We start from the raw sequence: 20,721 nt of genomic DNA on the forward strand, positions 1-20,721 counted from the left end.
TTTGATCCACTTGAGAAGAGCGGACCACTGAAGCCCTAAACAAGGGTTAAGTTTGGGGTACCCTCCCCAAGCTCCTCCCCTGGGACCCAGACAGACAGAGGCAGCTCTGGGCCAGGCTGAGTCACAGTTGAGGGTTTATTGCCAGTGTTAGGAAGGATGGGGGGCCGGGGAGGGGGGGAGTCCAGGCGGCTGGGGGTCTTGGGAGGATTTCTGACTCAACACTGCGGGGCTATGGGTTTGGAGGGGCATTGCCGCCCCTCTGCCTCCCAGGCAGCCCTGGGGCTGATATTGCCACATCCTGTTTCCTGGCTAGTGCCTAAAAATGGGGGGTCTGCTCATAGGAGGGAGTCTTGGGGGGCTCCCAGGAGTTAACCTGCACCTATAAACCTTCCACCAAGGAAGCCAGGGAGTCCTCGTTCCTCTGGGGCAAGTCCTCAGGCCTTGTCGGAACAGCTCCAGCTCAGAGGAGGGTGTCAGGCTGGGCCGTTCTCAGTTTCTCAGCAGCTCTGACCGCCCCCAGCCTGGTAGGGACTGGGGGTGGGGGGCACGTACCCCAGCTGATCTCTACCCCTTGGGCCTTGGGGCACCTGCAGCACTGGGGATCCTTCTAAACAGACCCCTCATCCTGGGCATTTGAGCCCCTGTTTTACTCACAGACCCGGTCTCACAAGGGTCACTGTCCCTGGCAGGCCTTCCCTCGACCCCCATTTCTTGACCCATCAAATGATTTGTTCTCTGGGAAGGAGTGTGGTGGCGATGGGGGGATGGAGGTGAAGCCTCTCCTTTCTGGCCTCCCAGGCCTGACCAACCCTCCACCCAAGAGTGAATACACACAAACACACACACACACACACACACACACACACACACACACCCCCCTTAAGGGACTCAACACATGAGATCGGGACCACACACCTCAGCCTCTGTCCTAGTGGGGGCCAGCTGTAGTGCTGCAGCTGTGGGGAGAGGGTCCAGCAAGGGCCTGCAGGGCTGGTGGTCGTGGGCTGAGGGCCATCGTGTGGGTGCCCATGCCTAGCTCTGCCTGAGGGGACGTGCGTCTGCATCGCCAGGTCCTCAGCAGCCATATCTGGCCATGGGCAGAGCGTCAGCGGAGTTCGTGGGTCAGGGCGAAAGGGATGGCTCCATCCAAGGTGGGGGAGATGTGCCCCCACCCCTCCACAGATCTGTGTCTCGGAGAGTGGTGGCAGCGCGGCTCAGCGCAGCCCAGGGGAGGGGACACAGCCTTGAGTTCGCAGAGCCATTGCCAGGCCGAGGAGGAGGAGGGACCATGGCCAGCAAAACCGAGACCCCAAAACCACCTTCTGCCCTCAGCTCCTTCTTGCCTGCCTCTCTGGGATGCTGAGAGGAGAGAGCAGATGGAAGGAAGGGAGGCCGGGCCCGTGGCAGTGAGGAGGGGTCTGTCTGACTCCAAGGGTTGCCCTCTTCCCCTGCCAGAGGCTGGGAGGCTCCCCCAGAGCTCTTACTGTCCTGGTTTCTGAGGGAAGGGATACAGGCCACCGTAGGAGACCCCAGCCCAGGGTGGGAGGTGTAAGTAGCAGAAGCAGAGCTTGGTCCCTGGGCCAGGCCTGGGGCAGAGGCAAGGGGAACACGCTTGCTCGGACAGGGGCTCCCGGTGCCCCCTGCCTCCCAGGCCCAGGCCTGACACAGGTCCTCAGGGGCTCAGTGGACAGGAGGGCCAGAGGGTCCTGTGCGGATGTGGCAGGGAGGGGAAGGAGAGAGCGGACAAACAGAAGGCAGGTCTGGGGGCCTCCCCTTTGGTCCAGCTCACACAACAGTCACGGGTCACGGGGGGGGTGGAGGCACGTGCTCACGGCCACAAGCACAGACAGACAGACGTGTACACCGAGGCTGCCCAGGGGACCGGGCCAGCCAGTGCAGTGGGGCCTGGAGCCCGCGGCTGCCCATCTACCCTGCGTAGCTCCCCACCTGCCCGGCGGCTGACACGTGAGCCCCCCAGCCTAGGAGCCCACGACCTGGCCAGACCATGTCTCGTGGGGAGTATGTGGGGCCAACTGGGTGAGCACCACCTCCACGGCCTGGAATTTCTGGTTCTTGGGTGGGATGGGGCACATCTTGTAGGTCACCTCGTCGCCTTCCACGGGCACGTACTCCCCCTCGATGCTGGTGGGTGGGAGAGGGGCGTCAGCCGGGCAGCAGGCCCCACTCCCAGACACCCAGTGCGGGCCGGCCTGAGGGCTGCCTCCCCTCCCTTCTCAGAGCTCCAGCTCTCTAATCTGTAAAACGGGAACCCAAAATGGTCCCTCCCGTCTTTGCTGTTTGGAGGCTGAGACACAAAAGGCCAGGGGGGCCCAGAGGCCTAGGGAAGCTTGGTGCCCTCCCCAGGTCTTGCGTGGCATCAGGGCTGGGGGCCAGGCCTAGACCATCTCTCCCATGTCCGTCTACCCTCCAGGTTGAAAGAGCCAGGGGCTGACCCAGCCCTCTCAGTTCCCGTGATGCTGGATCCTGGGGCTCAGCCTGTGGTTCCTGGGGCTTCTGTGGCCTGGGTGTCCCCTCCCCACCTGGCTCCAGCCCTCCTCCTCCTCTTCCTCCCATGCACCCACAGCCCCTGCGACAGGAGGAGAAAGATGCCAGGGACACAGACTTCAGCCAGCCAGGGGAGAGGCCTGAAGAGGTGTTTCTTGAGGCACAGCCGGAACCCTAAGGCAGGGGCCCAGCCACGAATAGGGAGGTGGGAGGGACTCACTCAGATACATGCACAAAGATGTCCTCGGATCCATTCTCGGGGGTGATGAAGCCATGGCCCTGTGAGCGTGAGAACTGCTTACAGACGCCCTTGAACACGGGGCCAGCCGAGGCACGGGCTGTCCTGAGGTTAGAGTAGGGGGATTAGAGCTGTGGCCTGGGGATTCCCCTCCCTGGACTCCCGCAGCCCCCCTGGGCCCTGCCTGCCTGCAGAGTCTGTCCCAGGGCTGTGGAAAACCCTCCCCAGGCCAGAAACTGCACACAGTAATGCTCTCCCATGGTTCCATTGGACATCGAGGACACTGAGGCCCAGAGAGGGGAACTGGCTCTCCCAGGGTGAATAGCAAGTGAGTCTCTGGACTCCCAGCCAGTGCCCCTCTCTGTGCACAGCACCCTTCCCTCCTGAGACGATTCAGGTTTACATGGGCTCCTGTTGCAAGATTTCTGAGTGAAGACTGCCCAGCCTAAACTTGAATACCTCTCAAAATGGGGAGCTCACTATCTCTTGAGGTCACAGTATCTTATTCACTTATTTGTCTCTTATCCACTCATTCATCATTTATTAAGCAACTGCTCTGTGCCTGGCCTTGGGTTGGACACAGGGGACAATTAGTGCTTGCCATCCAAAACCTCTCCTTTAGGGCTGGCTCAATTGGCGGAGCATGCCACTCTTGATCTCGGGGTTGAGAGTTCAAACCCCATGTCGGGGGGCGCCTGGGGGGCGCAGTCATTAAGCGTCTGCCTTCGGCTCAGGACGTGATCCCAGCATTCTGGGATCAAGCCCCACATCAGGCTTCTCCGCTATGAGCCTGCTTCCTCCTCTCCCACTTCCCCTGCTTGTGTTCCCTCTCTCGCTGGCTGTCTCTCTCTGTCAAATAAATAAATAAAATCTTAAAAAAAAAAAAAAAACAACCCATGTTGGGTGTATGGCTTACTTAAAACAAAAACAAAAACCTCTCCTTTGACCAAGACAAGTCAGTCTCCCTTGTGATTTCTCTAAACAGCCTCCCCCATGTGACTCCAATCAGTGACCTGCCCCAGAGGCCCAAGGCTGGTCTCTGTCTAGCCTGCCCACCCCTCACCAGAGGTCAGTCTTTTGCTTCCATTTTGGTCCAGGATGACCCATGTACCTGGAACACCCAACTTCCTTCCTCACCTAACGCGTCTTCCAAACCCACTAAGACCTCCTCCTCCCAGATGCCTGACGCTGTGTCCTCTCGCCCAACCCTGCTGGGTAAAGGTGAATGGTAGACAAATTCCTCCTGGACTGTAGGCAGTCTATGGGTGGAGACTGTCTTATTCATCACTGGATCCCCTGGTCAGGTGCTCAATAAACCTTAGTGGAGTGAAGAATGAATGAATGAACACAGTAGTTATTGGAAGGTCCATACACAGCTCCCCTGTCCTTGAGTGAGGACACCAGGGATTGGACAAGGACAGGGCTGGAGTCCTGCCCTGGGGAAAGATCACTGGAGCCTGGGCGAGGGGCGGGTACTCACGCTGAATACGTCCTGGTCCGTTTGGTGGGCAGAGGACTGGGCAGGTCCCGGGATGAGATGCCGCCCCGCTCCCAGACCCTGCTGCCCTCCCGGTGGAAGGGGAACGTGGGCCAGACAGGAGACTTGGGGGAGTGGAGTGGGGGCACTACTGGGGGTGACGTGGGCTCTGAAGTCATGGCGGGTCCAGCGAGAGAGCCTGGTGGGCTCCCGGGCTCAGGGGCCGGCGAAGAGCTTGGGCGTCCTTGCGGGCAGGGCCCGGCCTGGCCCTGCTCGGCAGCCGCACCAGCCGCAGGCTCCGTCTGCAATGGGGAGAAAAGAGGTAGAGGTGAGTGTGGGCCAGGATGAGCTGCTTCTGGACACCAGGCACAAGTCTGGAGGGCTGGGCCTGCTGGCCAATCCTCACAGAGTGACCTCAGGCCGTTCACGGCCCCACCCTGACTTGTGGACCTCCCCGGAAAGACAAAACAGTCATATAACCTTGCTCTGGGCCGAACTGTTTCCCTAAAACTCTTATCTCGAAGTCCTAACCCCCAACGTGGTGGTATTTGGAGATGGGCCTTTGGGAGTCCATTAGGTGTAGGTGAGGTGGGGGGGAGGGGGGATGATGGGATTAGTGCCCTTGGAACGAGAGACCCAGAGAGCTGGCTTCCTCTCTGCCATGCGAGGACACAGCGAGATGGGAGCTGTCCACAAAATAGGAAGAGGGCTCTCACTAGAACCAGACCATGCCGGCACCCTGATCTTGGGCTGCCAGCCTCCAGAACTGTGAGAAGTAAATGTCTGTGGTTTAAGTCCCCCATCCGTGGTATTGGGTCACAAGGGACCGTCCAAGCTAAAAACAGCTCAATTCTCTAACTTCAGGGGCCTGCGAATGGGATGGGGAAAGAGGCCGGTGACGGTCTGGAACACAGTTTGGCACAAGTGTCAGCAGCTTCACATCCACACACCTGGGGTCGAATCTCAGCTTTGTCACTGTAACTTGGTGACTCCAACAGTTCCAATATGGCGGGTGGGAGTCCGGCCTCTGGACCCAGGCGACCTGGGTTTGAATCCTGCCTCCTATACCTAACTGGCTGTGCAGCCTTGGTCAACACTCTCAACCTTTGACTCAGTGTCCTGCTCTGTAAAATGGGGATAGTGTGGTTCTCACTTCCCGGAGGGGTTGCTTCAGGATTCAGTGACTCTCTCCATGCCAGGGCGTGGTAAGCCCTTGGGGACGCTGGTGAGTTTGCCTTAGCCTTCTTTCCTCTGCTCTGAAATGAGGTTGAGGATACTCACCATGAAGGTTGCTGGGGAGTCACTGATGGAGTGTGTGTGACAGCATCCCGCATCCCGCATCTCAGAGACACCCAGTGAATTGTCATCATCAATGCTCATCGACAGAAATTCCCTCATCACCCGCTCAGTGCCTGGATGACCTTGAAAAAATTCATCCTATATTTTCCTCTACTGAGGAAGAGAACATAGTTTTCGGGTAGTCTCAGGCCCTAAGAGACGCTGCCGTGGAACCCTGAGGAGGACAGCTCAGTGTACTGAGCCAGGCTGTGGATGGAACCTGGGGCCACAGTGGGGCCAGGCAGGACACCTGGACCAGGAACACTCCAGCTCCACCGTGTACCAGCTGTCGACCTTGGGGAGTGCTTCTACTGGCCTCAGTCTCCTCATCTGTCTAACGGAGCTGCTAAACCCCGCCTCACTCCCTCACAGGCTATGGTGAGGCCTGGCTAAGCTGGGGCTGTAAAGAAGCTCTCATAATCCACAGTCATGTAGGAGTGAGGACGATGGGGTTCTCCACCTCCTCGCCCCCGTTCTTCACTACTTCACCCCTTCATCCAAATGCCCTAGTACCAGAGGTAAATCCCTGAGCCTCGACCCTATTTCTGGCCTCCATCTTGTGCCCCACCCCCAGCCTAGAATTTCCAGGACAGAGTTGCCCCAAAGCACGGTGTGGCAAGGACTGGGAGAGCCAGGGAGTCACACCATCCCACAGTGGGGCAGGGCTCCTGGCCGCCACTCAAGGTCACACAGCAAGTGGGATTTCTCTGGGTCAGGATGACGAGCTGGCCCTGCCATCCTTGGGGGTGGGGTGGGGAATGCAGCCTTCCTCCTCCCCCGCCGCCCGCCCCCCAACATCCCCCTCCAGTCAGGAGACCTGCCCGGGGAGTGAGAATGGCCTCTCACAGCCCTTCACAGCTCCTCAGATTCCCCTTGAGCTGATGTGAGCTTTTTCTTTCCTAGCCCGATCCAGGAGGCAGGGCCAGGGTGAGCATTTTTATTCCCATTTTTAGAGAGAAGAAAACGCAATCACACAAGAACTTGGACCTGAATGTTCACAGCAGCCTTATTCACAATACGCCCAAAGTGGAGACACCCCAGAAGTTCATCAACAGAGGAGTGGGTAAACAAACCGCGGTCTAGCCTCAGAGGGCGACAGGACTCAGCTGTAAAGAGGAATGGAGTCCCGACCCCTGCTACAATACAGACCAGCCGGGAGACCATTACGCTGAGCGCAAGAAGCCAGCCAGTCACAAAGAGCACATTGCGTGATGCCATTCATGCGAAATGCCCGGAACGGACAAGTCCACAGAGACAGAAAGGACATCAGTGGTTGCCAGGAGTTGGGGGGAAGGGATAGTGGGGAGTAAATTCTACTGGGTGCAGAGTTTCTTTCTGGGGTGATGAAAATGTCCCGAAGCTGACCATGGCCTTATTGCCCAGTTCTGTGAGTGTACTAAAAACCACTGACTCGGCCACCTTAAATAGTTGAATCATATGGTATGTGACTTAGACCACCATAAAGCTCTTATCAACAAGGAAAAAAGGAGGCAAAGCTACCCAAGATGTCAGGGCCAGGAAAGCAAGGGAGGTCTGTCCCCGCCGTGTGCGTCCCCTCTCCACCTGGGCAGGGGTGGCAGGTGGACAGAGGCTCTGCTTCCTTCTGTCCAGGAAGCAGGGCGGTCCCAGCCTGCCCACTGCACAGTTTTCCCAGAGCTGGTATTGTGCTTGGCGGTGACAGCCGGTGCTGGGAGGTCGTGGGGAGGAGGGGCCGAGGCAGCCCACAGCGGTTACCAGGGAGACGCAGCTGAGCCGGCCCTGCTCTGGCCTCCCGGCCTCCGACCCAAGGCCTCTTGTGGGGGAAGAGGGAGAGATGCATTGATTGATTACCCAGGGTTAGGGTTGTGGGCAGCCCCCCTTCTTTTCCCTCTCCAAAATGGGTTCCCCCATAACGGACCAGGCAGCATTAGGGAGGAGTGTAGAATAAGGGCAGGGATAGGCCTTCATGCCCTCCAGCCCCACCGGACTGGCTGCTTCCAGCCCCTTCAACCCCACCCCCCAGCTCCCTCAGGAAGCCCACAGTTGGCCTTAGAGCAGGAGTTAGGGCTGGGGGCACGCTCTGGGATCTCCCCCCATCTCCCTCCTCTTCTGGGAAATGAGGAATGCAAGAACCCGCCCTCCAGAGCTCCTGTCCGGCTGAAATGGGACAGAATGCTGGAAGAACAGCAGGTGCTGGGTGAGAGGTTGCCCCTCCCAGACAGGGCTGCTAAATTGGGCTTAGGGGGAAGAGGGAGTGGGTGGAAGAAGAGCCCCAGCTGAGCCAGCCAAGCCCACCCCCATTCCCCTCTTTCCTCTTTCCTGTTTCCCAAGGACTTGCCCACCCACTAGGTCCCTGCTCTGCCCCCTCGGAGCTTCTCCCTTTTGATTCCCCGCAGCAGCCCTGTCATTTTGCAAATGAGGACACTGAGAATCAGAGAGACTGAAGTCATTCACTCAAGGCCACACGGCAATTAATGTCTGAGCCAGGACTCGAACCAAGGTAATCTAACTCTGGAGCCCTGAGTTCAGGCCCTGCATTGCCCCCGACTTGCTGTGCAACCTTGGACAGTCTTCCCTTCTCTGAGCCCTGCCAGAGCCGTGGGAGAAGAGAACACGGGGACACAGAGCAAGCCTCCGGTTCAGAGCCTTTCCCCAGAGTGCTGCAAAAGTCTTCCCCAGTGCGAAAGTCTTTACGGAGGCTACTCTCCATTTTGAAATCTCCCAGTTGCCCTGAAAGGTTGGAATTCCCCTTGATAAGGAATAAGATAAGAAAACTGAGGTTTAGGGAGGTGAAGTGACTCACCCAAGTCACATAGCAGGTGAGTGACAAGAGCCCAGGTCCCTCTAACGGCAAATGGTGCTCTTCTCATGAGGATAAGTTCTGCTCCTGGCTCAGCTCAAACACGGCTGGAGTTTTTACCAAAAGAACTTTCCCTGAGAAACTAAAGGGGAAAATAAACTCCTTCAAAAGCAGAGGAACAGAGGAGTTTGCAGAACGTTTGTTTTAATTCAGAGGTAAAGCCCAGCCCCCAAGGGACTCGGTCCCACTGTCTGGGAGCACCTGTTGCCCAGAGCAATGGCCTTCAGAACTGGCTGCTGGAGGCTTGAGGACAGGCCCGGGCCATTTCTGGCCTGGGCTAGAACCCTGGCTCGACAGTCACCCTCCCTTTCTGAGCCTCAGTTTCTTTATCTGTCAGATAGGGCTAATAGTAGCACCTGTCCCGTGTGGGGGAGGGACTGAACAGCCTCCGTAGGGGGAAGGGCTGAGGAGCCACCATATGAACGGTCCACCTGTGAGGGCTCATCTTCCTGTCCCCCGTCCTGGCTCTGACCCTCCTGGCCAAGCTTGTCTTCATTTCCCTGCATGAAGGCCAAACTCTGGCAATTCTACAGACAGAAGGGCCAGGGGAGATAAAACCAGAACATCAGGGCTGCTCAGAGGTAACCTGAGGTGAGGCCATGATACAGTGTGACTCAGCCCTGTCGGCAGATGACCATCGTCCTGGTGCTGGGGTACCAGGTTCTCAGGTACCCTAAAAAGAACGGGGCAGGAAATGACTGTCAGAGTTCTCTCTTGACCATGCAAATCCCTCTTGTTCGGGGCAGATTAGGGAAAGCAAACTGGCTCAACCCCCCAGTGCTGTGTGATCTGGGGCAAGCCCTTGACCCTCTCTGGGCCTCATTTTTCTCCTCAACTGCTCAAATCATCAGTGGTCTAGATGCCTCCTGAAGGTCAGTCCAACTGTCCTTTGAGGTTGTCAAAAACACACACGTAACTGACAGGAAACCGAATGCCAAATATTGGGACGACAGGCAAGAGAGGACACAGCCCCGCCCTGCAGTGGGAGGCCCAGACTGACCAGAGCACAGCGTGGGAAGTCGGAACATGACAAGAGGCATGGCTACCAGGTATTGCTTGTTAGCCACGTGCCAGTGGTCTCCCGTTTCCTCAGGCGGTCCCCACAACACCCCTATGTGACAATGACCATTATTATCCCCATTCTTCAGGAGAGTAAACTGAGGCCCAGAGAGAGGAAAGAGGCCTCCTGGGGTCACACAGCTGGTCAGGGGCGGTGCTTTCTGCACCTGAGATGGTGGTAGTGGGGGGGCGGGACGAAAGCTCCCTGACATCTCCTGCCCTCCCCTGGAGAAGGAAGAACTGGGGAGTCAGGGCTTGGGGTTCTATTTCTGGCTTTGTGCTGACTCAGACTGTGACCTTGGTGAATCACTTGCCAACGCTGGTGAGCCTACAAACAACTTCCCCAATAAAGGTGTCCCAGCCCAGAGCCCCCGTGTGGAAGAGCAGCCAGGGCGAGGAGAGGGGACAGTGGCTTACAAAGGGGAAGGACACAGAGCCCGGGGTGACAGTGGGAGGCCTTTCTGAACTTTGGGGTCTTATCTATGGTGGGTGGGCCCCCGGAGCATGAGGAAACAGCCTCAGGACCACCAGCCAGAAGCTGGCACTTCCCCAGCCCCTCCCCTCCCCCAGCCACCCAGACAGTCCTTAAAATACATCAGTGCCAACGCTGCTCCAGCAGCTGGAGGTGACCTAATTAAACCTGGTTCTTCCCCCTCCTGCAGCGTGTGTGTGCGCGTATGTGTGCGTGTGTGTGCACGTGTGTGTTCGTGTGCACATGTGTGTATGGGGGTGAGGGGTTGCTCCAGCCAATATTTGAGCTTCGTGGTGACCTTTGCACTCTCCTTGTCACATGTCCCTACTGCCCTGGGGGGGGGGGTGCCGTGAGGAAGACCTTTGGGCTTCCTTGGCATCAGTGAGGGTGAAGATGCCAGGATGGGCACCTCAAGAGCCATGCTCACATTCCATCTCTGCCAGGCTGTGTGACCCTGAGCAAGTCACTTTCCCACTCTGAGTCCCCCTAGAGAGAGGAAAGGATTGGTCAAAGTCACACTTAGAGTAGCTGAACTCAAATCAGTGTGACCCTGAAGCCCAGGTTTCCAGCGTGCCAGCTGCCACGCCGTGACCATCATCCCCCGGGCTTTGGAGCAGGGGAGAAGCCCCCCACTACTTCCTGCTCCCTACCTTGCTGCTCTGCTTGGACACAGGTCCCAACTGCCCCAAGCCCCCTTCCCACCAGGCTCTGGGACTTGGCTGTGCAGGTTGTGACCAGTAGACGTGACCAGCTCAGCCAAGCCCAGAGCGCCCTCTGCTGGTGCCAATCTGGGGGACCTGCCTCCCCACAGGCTTGGGTGTCCCCGCCCCACAGGCTAGCTGTGTAGGACCCCCTATCCTCTCTCCAGAGCCCCTCCATGGCCAGTGGACATCCATGAACATTGCCAGGCCTGGGAGGGGACTCTGTGGCCCAAACAGTCCCTCGGTCTTTCCCAGGCCCCTGTGCAACCAGTTCCTGCTTAGACCTTTCTTGGAGTGGAGGGCAGACAGCTCCAGAGGGGTGAGACAGATATGGGAAATAGATGTTGGAAAGGACTTGAAGGAAATGGTGGGGGTAGGCGGAGGGAGTCTGGGTGAACGAAACATCCAGAATTTGGAGGGCCCAGAGGCCTCTGGGATGGAGTCCGTTTTGGGGAACTGGCTCCCCATCCTCCAGGGGCTGGAGACTGCCCCTCCCCATCGAGAGGCCTCTTCTGGAGCACATCCAGGTGGGCACGGTGCCAGGCTCTCAGAGAGGTTGCCCCCCCCCCCGCACTTCCTCCTCCCCTCCCCCAGCCCCAGCGGATGCAGTTCACACTCTGTATTTATTATTGTTCTCGCTCGGTGTCCCTCCCCTCTCCCTGGGAAGAGCCTGCAGGCTGGCAGCTTGGCAGGAACCTGCTGTCTCCCTTGCGGGTGCCAGCATCACCCCTTATCTCTGCCTGGACTCCTTGTGCCCGGGCAGGCCACTCAAGGACCTGGGCTAGCCCAGGCTGCCCCGAGTCCCTGCGTCCATCCCGCAGCTGGGGGCCAGCAGCCCCTGGCTCAGCACCCCAGCACCCGCCCCTGGCTGCACCCTGGCAAGGGTGGAGGTCAGAGCAAGACCAGCAAGCAGGGGAGAGGAGTGGCCTCAGGAGGGGCGAGAGCTTTGGGTGGGGGTGGCTCTGAGGCGAAGATAATTATATGGAGCCACCTCTCCAAGCCAATTAACACAATTATCCCCATCACGTTGGGGACGAAATAGAGTCAGGACCAGGCAGCTGCTTGAGGTCCAACTGTCTGCCTGGTCTAGATGGTCCCTCCCCAGCCCTGGCCCCAGATTCCGGGGTGGGGGGGGAGGCCCACAGGCGCCCTGCTGCATTCCCCTTTTGGCATCTGGTAGGAGCCCGATCATTCCCCAGTCATTTCTCTTCCCCTGGTTCCCAGACAGGAGGCTGCGGCTTGGCAGGTGTCTGCTGTTCTCTGCCTCCCGAGCCAGACATAAGTCCCAGAGACAGACAGACAGACAGACAGACACACACACACACACACTCACGCTCTCCCTGGGAGCCACCCGGCCTCAGCTTCCCTTGGGGGCCAGGAGGAGGGAGGGAGGGAGGGGAGGAGGGAGGACAGGGTGGGCTCATCGACATACCCTCCTACACCCCCTCTGTAAACTGAAGGGGCTGGGCCAGCCCCAGGGGAGGTACCCACCTTCACAGCCCCGCCGCGTCCCACCTCCCTGCTTCGCCCCTGCCAAAGCCAGTTTCTAGAGCTGGTGTGCCCTGGCCGCCCCGTCCTGTCCCTTACCTCTCCCTGGCAGCGAGGTCCCGGCGCTGGCTCCCGCCGCCGTCCGCGCTCTGCCTCCCTCCACGCTCGGCGCCGGCCAGCAGGGGATGGGTCTGAAGGATGTGTTGTGTGTACGACTCTGTGTGTGTGTGTGTGTGTGTGTGTGTGTGTGTGTGTGTGTGTGTGTGAGCATGCGGCACCTCGAGCCCCTCACTCACTCACTCACACACGCCCTCCTCCTGACGTCAGGAGGAGCAGGAGGGAGGGGCTGGGGTGGGAATTTGTACTCCCTGCTTAAAGGGACACAGGGCCTGTTGCCTCTGGGCCAGACCCCGCCTCCAAGTCAGGCACAGACCGGGTGAGAGAGCTAGCTGCCTGCGTCTCTCGGGGCCCTAAAGCTTCTTTTTTTGGAAAGTGGCTTTTATTGCCAGGCCAGGGTATAATTTGCCCTGCCAGGTGGGAGTAGCTGCTGAGGAACGCAGGGGGAGAGCAGCTGGGGCAGCCTGCATTCCTGGCAATTAGAGAGCTTGTGGGTGGGAGGGCATGTGCGTGTGAGGGTGTGTGTGTACAGGCGCGGGTGCGGGGGGGGGGGGGGGCGCGGTAGGGGGGTGAGTCTGGGAGAACAGAGGTCTCAGCAGAGTGGAGCCCTCTCTGAGGGGGCTCCAGACAAGGGTGGGGTGAACCCAGCTTCCAGGGACTCTCAGACCTTCCTCTACCCTCTGGATCCTCAGAGTGTCCCCTGGCCTCCATGATCACCGACACCGTGCTCAGGTCTATCCCTTGCTTGGCGGAGATCCTCGGAGTAAGGGAGCGTGGGCAACCACAGGAACTCATCTCCTTCTCTGGCCCACAGAAGATATGCCTATTGAATTGAATTGAATTGAATTGAATTGAATTGAATTGAATTGAGAAGCCCTTTAGGGAGGGATAAACTTGCTACACTCTCTCTCTCTCTCTCTCTCTCTCTCTCTCTCTCTCTCTCTCCAGGCCGGACAGCACCCCCCCTTCCCAGTGCCCTGGTGTCCACATCAGAGAGGCCCTGGGTGTGAACCTCTGCTCCAGCACCCCAGGCTGTGCGCGCTTGGGTAACTGTTATACTGACTCTTACCCTCCGAAGCCTCTCTGTAAAGGAGGGAGAAAGGCCATTCCTGAGCCGCTGTCGGTGGCAGCATTTCCAGAGCAGTCGGGGCAGTCCATAGATAAGCCTCAGGCCCTGCTAGAGGGGCCTCCACAGAGGGGTTTCTCTTTCTTCCCAACCTTTCTCCTCGGCCTCAGCTTGGAAAGAAGGAAGGTGTTCCTGTCTATATCGTTAGTACTCCTGAGGCAGGCTGGCATTTTCAAAAGAAGTCTTATTAAAATTAAAAGGAGGATGGAGTCAAAAGGGAAGTGATTGAGAAAAGTACGAATAGTAACAACAGCCAGTAAGGTGCACTGAGGGCTTCCCAGCTACCCATCAGCATGCTTTGTCGCCATTCAAGGCCCACAACGATCCAGCAAGTTATTATCATCTCCCCTATTCTGCTGGCGAGGAAGTAAGGCTCAGGTAGGAGGAGGGACTTGCCTGTGTTCGTTACCTGGTTAGAAGGATAGTTGAACCCAGGGCGTCCAACACCACCACATATCCCTGCCCTTCCAGAACCTTCCAGAACAGTCAGGCTCAGACAGTCTAGGTGTCTGATTCTACACGAGAGATGGGGATCCTTGTTGCCCATTGTCACCCGAGGCCTGGAGTTTGGATTCTATTCCACCCACTAGACTGAGGACCCCGCCCAGAGGAACCTCACTTCACTTAAACTCTTCTCTTCTTTCTTTGTCTTCCCCTCTAACAAAGATAATCATAGTTTTCAAAGTGTCCGCATGGGCATCAGCTCACCTGCTGCTCATAACAAACTGGATGAGGAAATGGGCTGGGAGAGATGGGAGTCTCACTGAGTCACCCAGCTCGGAAGTGACAGAGTGACGGAACAGGGGCCCGAGCCCCGGGCTCTGGACCCCTGGTTCTCATGCTCCAGGAGAAGGGCTGGGGCCGGGGTGGATATCTGCGATCTCCCCTGCCCACCACCCACTGTCCCTTCTGGGGGGAATGGCCCCCATGCTTTCATCTGGGGAATGCCCTTTCCTCTCTCCTGAGCCACAGGACCCCTGGCCCTGGAGGCCCATCAGAACCAGGGTCAGGAATTGGGTTGGAACGTCAATGCCAAGGCCAGCTCTTCTCCCCATGCCTCCTGAGTTGGCAGAGTTTTGGCCTTGGGCTATTGGTGGCCAAGCTATGGATTACAAGGCAATGGGCCAACAGAGGGGAGTAGCCAGGGAGGACTTTTCTGGGGGGATGATGCTTGAGCTGAGCCCCAAGCGACAAGAAGGAGCCAGACTTGCCAAGACACTGGGGCAACAGGGAATGGTTGGTCGGGAGGTTCCTGGGTGGGTGTGAGCTTTGGAGTGCCTGAGGCATTAGAAGGAGGCTGGTATGGCTGGAGTGGGTGAGGGAAGCCAGGGGGAGGATATGAGACTGGAGGCCGGGAGGCAGGGCCTGGAAGGCCACGTGTGAGAGGCCAAGGTCTGGTCTGCCGTGGACAAGGCCAAGGCAAGGGCCACGGGCTGACCCTCACTTGTAACCGGCCTTTCTTGGAGGCCCTACCCGCCGGCTGGCGGCCCAGCGTGGGGGCTGCCAGGCAGCCAGAGAGCCGTGAATGAAGGAGGCTGGGCCGAGGTTTGAAGTAGTGTTATGATTATTCTCGACAACGAGGAGAGGGCACAGCTGTTCATTCAGGAAACGAGCAGCCCGTGGCACCACCCACCCACCCACCAGCAGCTGAGTAACAAAGAGATTGTCTGCTTGAAACCAGGGGTTCTGCCGCCGAGGCTATTTTTGTGAAAAGCGGAGAATTCAGAAACTCATCTCCTCGAAAGCCTTCCTCACCTCAGAGAATCTGAAGAGGTGGGTAGGAGCAGAGTAGCCCCTGAGTCCTGCTGATCCCATCTGAATCCTAATTCCCACCCTGTTACCTATTGTCAGCCCACCCATGGGGGCCAGGCCCGGGCCTACCTGGCCTTGAGTCCATGTAACGCATTAAGATACATACATCCTTAAGACGTCGGTGCCACTGGACGGATGTGGAAACTCAGGCACAGAGAGGTTAAGAAACTTGCCCGACATCACACAGCTGGTGATGGAGCTGGGATTAAAACTCAGGAGTTCTGGCCTTCATTGCCGTCTAATTCTTTCTGCTATGCCACACTGCCCTTGAGATGTCTTTTCAGTTCCCTGGATTCCCGTCTCTTTGGCCATGGGACTCTTCTCCAGCCTGTTCTAGTGATTGTGCCCTGTCGATCAGAGTGGCTCTTCTGTCCTCTTTTCCTGTCCCCCAGTCATCTTCTCCAGTCCGACTACTGCCCTTCTGCCAGAGAAGATCTTCTGCAGCTTTGACCATGTCATTTGTTCATTCATTCAAAGATCTGACAAATATTTATTGACTCCTCACCATGTGCCAGATGGTCTAGGCTGGAACACAGCAGTGAACGAGACAGAGACACACCTGGAGTTCATAAAGCTCATGTCCTATCTAGGAAGAGACGTAGTGCCAAGTATGCAAACGAATAAATGTATAACCACGAATTATGACGACAGCACACAAGCAGGGTGGGAAGAAGGAGACGGGCAGGGCTGAGTCCACCTGCTGAGAGCTGAGAGAGGCCACTTTGAGAACAGGCCCTTGTAAGCTGATCCCCAAGGGTGAGAAGGAGCCAGCCTTGTAAAAAGCAGGGGAAGAGTGTTTCCCAAAGAGGGAACAGCATGGGTGAACTCCCAGAGGCAGGAAAGGACGCCGCACGTTCCAAAAGTCACTGATGTGGCTGGATGAGGAAGTGAGAGGAGGGCAGGGTCACATTATGTAGGGTTTGGGGGACCTGGAAAGAGGTCTGCTCCTCATCTGAAATGAGATAGGAAGGCATGACATGCTCCCGCCTCCAAACAGTATCCCCGATGGCCTCAGCCTCATCTAGGGTAATGATCAATGTAAGCAGGAGACTGAGGAAGATGGAGCGGTCCCCTGGCCCTGGCCCCAGGGCTGGAAATTACCCTTTGGCCTGTGGGTAAGGGTGTCCTGGTGCTTAAATCCCCCCAGGTCATTGGGACGTGCTCTCTGTCATGGCGTAAGGGGTTCCTGCACACAGCCGGCCCCCTCTGCACCCTGCCCTGAGGCTCTGGGGCTGGAGCAGACAGGCTGACCCCCAGCAAACCCAGAGCTGGGGTGGGCTGTGAGCCAGGCCTCCCTCACACACCCATTCCTGAACGGCCTGAGCCTTCTTAACATTTAGGCTCACCTGCATCCATTCTGAGTGAGGCAGTGCCTGACTGCCCTGGCTAGAGGGCTAGTCGCTCACTGTCACAGTATTCACATGACCTTTCTCCACAGCAATGCCTGGAATGAGCTCCCCTCTCTGGAACACAACCCCCCAGAGCAGGGCCTCATGCACAGGGACCCCCAACAAGTACCTGCTGACTTTTTGCACTTTGCTTTTTGGCTCAGAACAGAGAGCAACACACCGGGAGTCTCAGTTTTTAGGTCCCTTCTAGAATCACTATTCCCAGTGGCACTTCAGCTGTGCTTTTGGCCATTTTTTTTTATGTTTATTTTTAATCTCTACACCCAACATGGGGCTCGAACTCACAACCCCAAGATCAAGAGTTGCATGCTCTCCTGAGCCAGCCAGGCGCCCCCACGGAAGGACATTTTAAAAGGGCCCAGATGAGAATCATTCCTGGGCCTGTTCAGACAGACCGTCAAGGGCCTTGTTCTGCTTCTCAGAGCTTCCGTTCCTAAGAACCCTTAGGGAGGCTTCTGGGGCTCAGAACCGAGACAATCTGGACTTACTGACACCTGGTTGGTTTCCATATTGTAACTGAAAATGTTTTCGTCTTGGCTGTGGTTGCTGGCAAGCTCAGAGCCCAATCCCTCCACCATCAGCAAGCTTCCAGACCACAGGGGTGTGCGTGTAGGGGGGTGGGTCCCAGGGCTAATCTTTTCTTTCCTTCCTTCTTTCATTCAATCATCCAACGAATATTTGTCCTGGAATGATTGTGCTCCTTTCTAGGTAGTGGGGAGTTGACAGTGAACAAAACAGACGAAATACCCGTCTTCATGGAGCTTACAGTCAAGAAGAGGGAGAGGGGCGATTAAAGAAACTCATAAAGCAAGTTGTGTGCAGCGAGAACCTGGTAAGTGGCGTAGGGAGTGGGGGCTGGCGGCTGGGTGGTTTGAGAGTTAAAATGGGGGGCTTGGGAGGGGGGTCAGGAGAAGCCTCATGGAAGTGTCATTAAAGCAAGGGTCTGGAGGAGGTGAGGAATGAAGACGTGAGGGTGGGAAGGGAGACTGTTCTGGGGAGAGGCAGAGGCCCAAGTGGGGAGCATGCCTGGGGTGTCAGAAACAGCCACTGGGCACAGCAATGGGATATGCGGTCACAGGGGTGAGGGGCAGAGGACCCCAAGGGCTGTGAAGGACATGGTGTCCTAAGGCCTGGCTTTTATGAGATGGAGCATTGCAGGGTCTGGAGAGGAGGACTGAGAATTTCTGACCGGCAGTTTAAGTCTCTCTGACTTCTGTGTTGATCAGAGACGGCGGGGGATGAGGCCAGGACAAGGAAACCAGGTTGGAGGCTGAAGCAAAGGCCCAGGTGAGGGGTGAGGGGTGCACGGTGAGGGTGGCTGGGCCCCAAGAGTTGCAGTGGGGTGAGCGGGACGGTTGGACTCGGTGCATCGCTGGTAGGAACAACAGGATTTGTTCACGGGTGCGTAGGGGAGGGGGTGAGAGACGACAAAGCATAATCCCCAGGTTGGGCCCGAGTGACCGAAGAATGGAGGAGTCATTTTCTAAGATGGGAAGACTGTGGAGGGGGCAGGTTGGCGGGAGAGGCATGACAGGAGTTCCACTCTAGCGCAGACGACACTTGAGTTGCTGAACAGGGATCTGGAGCAGAGAGGGGGATGCGTGAATCTGGTGCTTGGGGAGGGTCCACGAGGGAGCCACGGGGGAGCCTGGGGGGGAAGGGTGCTGGCCACAGTCCAGGGGCCACATAAGATCACCAGGCATGCACGGAGATGGCATGAAGTGGGCCCGGGACCCGTCAGCATTTAGAGGTGGGAGGAAGACCCGGGTGAGCACGGGCCCCTGGAGGCCAAGTAGAAGGAGTGCGTGCAGGACGAAGGAGGGCCAGCGGCCCTGACAATTAGCAATGCGTTTGGCAACGTGGAGGCCACTGGTGACCCAGAGAAAGCGGTGTGGGCTGGGTGGCAGGGCCAGAACCGGACCGCGACAGGTTCAAGAGAGGACAAGAAGAGGGGATTTGGAGACTACAAGCTTGGACGGCACCTTCGAGCGGTTTTGCCAGTAACGGGAGCAGAAAATGGGCCACTAGCTGGAGGGCCGAGAGAGGGGTGTTTTTAAGACGTAAAAAATCTTAATTGCTTTTTTAATTTAAATTCAAATTCTGAATAGGTAATATATTCCCACGATCCTAATTATCAAAGATTCCAGAGGGCGCTTGGTAATCTCCACCCCTTCCCCTCTCCCACACCCTCAGCCGCTCCGCCCCTCGCCCTGCGGTCCATCCATGTAATGAGCTGCTCGTCCCTCGCCCACAGTAGGCACACGTGCACACGCGTGCACACACACAGAGTAGTATTTTTCCCACAAATGGTAACGTCCCATACACACTGCACTGTGCCTTGTGTTTTTATACTTACGGTATCCTGAATATCGTTCCATAGCAATACACAGCGTTCTCGTCCTTTTTTCTATGGCTTCCTATTATCCCATTGTATGAGGCACCACATATCGTTTCTATCCAGTCCTCCACGATGGACAGGCATTTGCGACCAGTTCTATTATTGTGTCTGCGTTACGGCCGAGGCGCTGAGAGGTTCGCGGGCTTTGCTGCCGTTGCTCAGCGAGCGTGCTGTGGCGTGGGAACTCCATGCCCTTAACCACTCGCTGGGCTCCCTTCCTCCTCCTGGGTTAGCTTCCAACCCTGTTTTTCCCTCACTCCTACACTTAGCAATTATTTTGCTATCCTTTTGTTCATTCAAATAACACATATTTACGAGTCCTGACCATGTGCCAGACGCGGGGCTAGGCCCAGAGGATGGGGAGGGACGTGGCGGAGAAGTCCACGGCCGTCGAGGGGCTTACACACTGCCTTTGTGTGTTTTTGTAAGCCACCTCAAATCTTCCATGCAGCAACGCAGAGAATTAATAAAGAAGCCCCGGTCCCTGTTTTTCCTAATGAGGAAACCAAACGTGCCAACAAATCACTGTTGCAGTCGTGTGAGCTGAATACCATAAAAGAAGCCTGGGAACCCAAAACACTAACCCTGCCGTGCTGGCCCCATCCCCTCGGCCTGGCCCTCCTCCAGTTTCCCATCTCAGTGAAAGGCCCACCACCCAGCCAGGGCCCAGAGCCCTCCTGCCTTGGCTCCTCCTACTTCCGTCCCTAGGTCACCCACCCTATCGCTGAGACCACCCCCTGGAAACCTCTGGACTCCGCCCAACTTCACTCTCCATGGCTACCAGCCTTTCTCGGGCCTTCTTTTACAGGAGACACCCAATAACGTCCTCCCTGGTCTTCACGTTTCCACCCCAACCCCTTCCCACCCACTGTCCACCCCACGGATGCGTCACTGTGTCATTCCCCTGCTCTTACCATCTAAGGCTTCCCTTTGCTGTCCTTGAGCTAATAATGTCCTGGCACAGCCCAGGGGTTAGGATCATGGGCTCTGGAGCCTGAATCCCAGCTCTGCCACTCAGTAGCTGTGTGACCTTGAACGACCTACTTAACCTCTTTCTGCCTTAGATGAGGCAGAATGAGATAATTAATCAGATATGATAATTACAGGCACTACTATATAGCTGTTGTGAGGATTACATTTAATGAATATTATAATGATAATATTCCGGACACTGCTCAGGTCTCCAATCTCACCAGTTCTTATCTCCCTATAAATCAGCTGAAATACTTTCAATTCCCTGAGAGCATCAAATTCTATCCCTCTCTCCCTCTTCCCTGCAACCGCTCTGAGCTGAAGCTGGGCCCGGGACCCAGTTCTTCTGCCCCACTGGATCTCCCAAAGCTGGGCACACAGTATGTTGAGTGAATGAATGAATGAGATAGGCATTGTGTTTGGGTTCTGATGGGTGAGTAGGAGTTTTCCAGGTGAAGAAGTGTTGGAGGCAGGACTAAAAGAACTCGCTCTATCCCGGTGCTTGGAGAACAGAAGGGAGGTAGGACTGGAGAGAAAGGCTGCATTTGGTCCAGACCTTTCCATGTGGGCAGAGGATATGCATGAAGGGAAGATTTTCATGACAGTGTGAAACTCACTTACAGGAGAGACTGAGGCCGGGAGCCGGGGTGTGTGGCTCAGCGCCAGTGGAGCAGCGGAAGGGCCTGAACCAGGGCAGTAGCAGTAGGAATGCAATGAAGAGGGAGGTTTGAGAGATTGAGGAAAGACTTGGTATCATCTCCTCCATACTT

General features: G+C 56.9%; 1 protein-coding gene across 2 annotated transcripts; it reads right to left on the bottom strand.

Moving 5' to 3' along the window:
• Nucleotides 1–116: 116 nt before the first annotated feature.
• On the bottom strand, nt 117–12,459 carry CSDC2 (cold shock domain containing C2). 2 transcript variants are annotated; one of them, XM_045779687.2, is made up of 5 exons: nt 12,217–12,459; nt 5,502–5,641; nt 4,224–4,522; nt 2,726–2,848; nt 117–2,142 (listed from the first exon to the last, which is right to left on the bottom strand). In XM_045779687.2, the coding sequence occupies exons 1-5, from the start codon at nt 12,386–12,388 to the stop codon at nt 1,980–1,982; spliced, it is 897 nt and encodes a 298-aa protein (XP_045635643.2). In that variant the 5' UTR covers nt 12,389–12,459; the 3' UTR covers nt 117–1,979. The 2 variants fall into 2 exon arrangements, with proteins under 2 accessions (XP_045635643.2, XP_045635644.1); XM_045779688.2 differs by lacking the exon at nt 5,502–5,641 and having other exon boundaries at nt 12,217–12,457.
• Nucleotides 12,460–20,721: the final 8,262 nt, after the last annotated feature.

This window comes from Ursus americanus, chromosome 17 (genome assembly GCF_024610735.1).
Source record: "Ursus americanus isolate L20-20 chromosome 17, mUrsAme1.1.p, whole genome shotgun sequence".
Classification (NCBI taxonomy): Eukaryota; Metazoa; Chordata; class Mammalia; order Carnivora; family Ursidae; genus Ursus; species Ursus americanus.

Bases quoted from the DNA above. Each gene is read 5' to 3' on its own strand.
- CSDC2 (XM_045779687.2), bottom strand. From the start codon at position 12,388: ATGCTCACACACACACACACACACACACACACACACACACACACACAC. The intron at 5,642-12,216 runs GTAAGGGACAGG...AATTTTTTCAAG, and splicing joins GACCTCGCTGCCAGGGAGAG to GTCATCCAGGCACTGAGCGG. The intron at 2,143-2,725 runs GTGAGTCCCTCC...CCCACCCACCAG, and splicing joins ATCTTTGTGCATGTATCTGA to CATCGAGGGGGAGTACGTGC.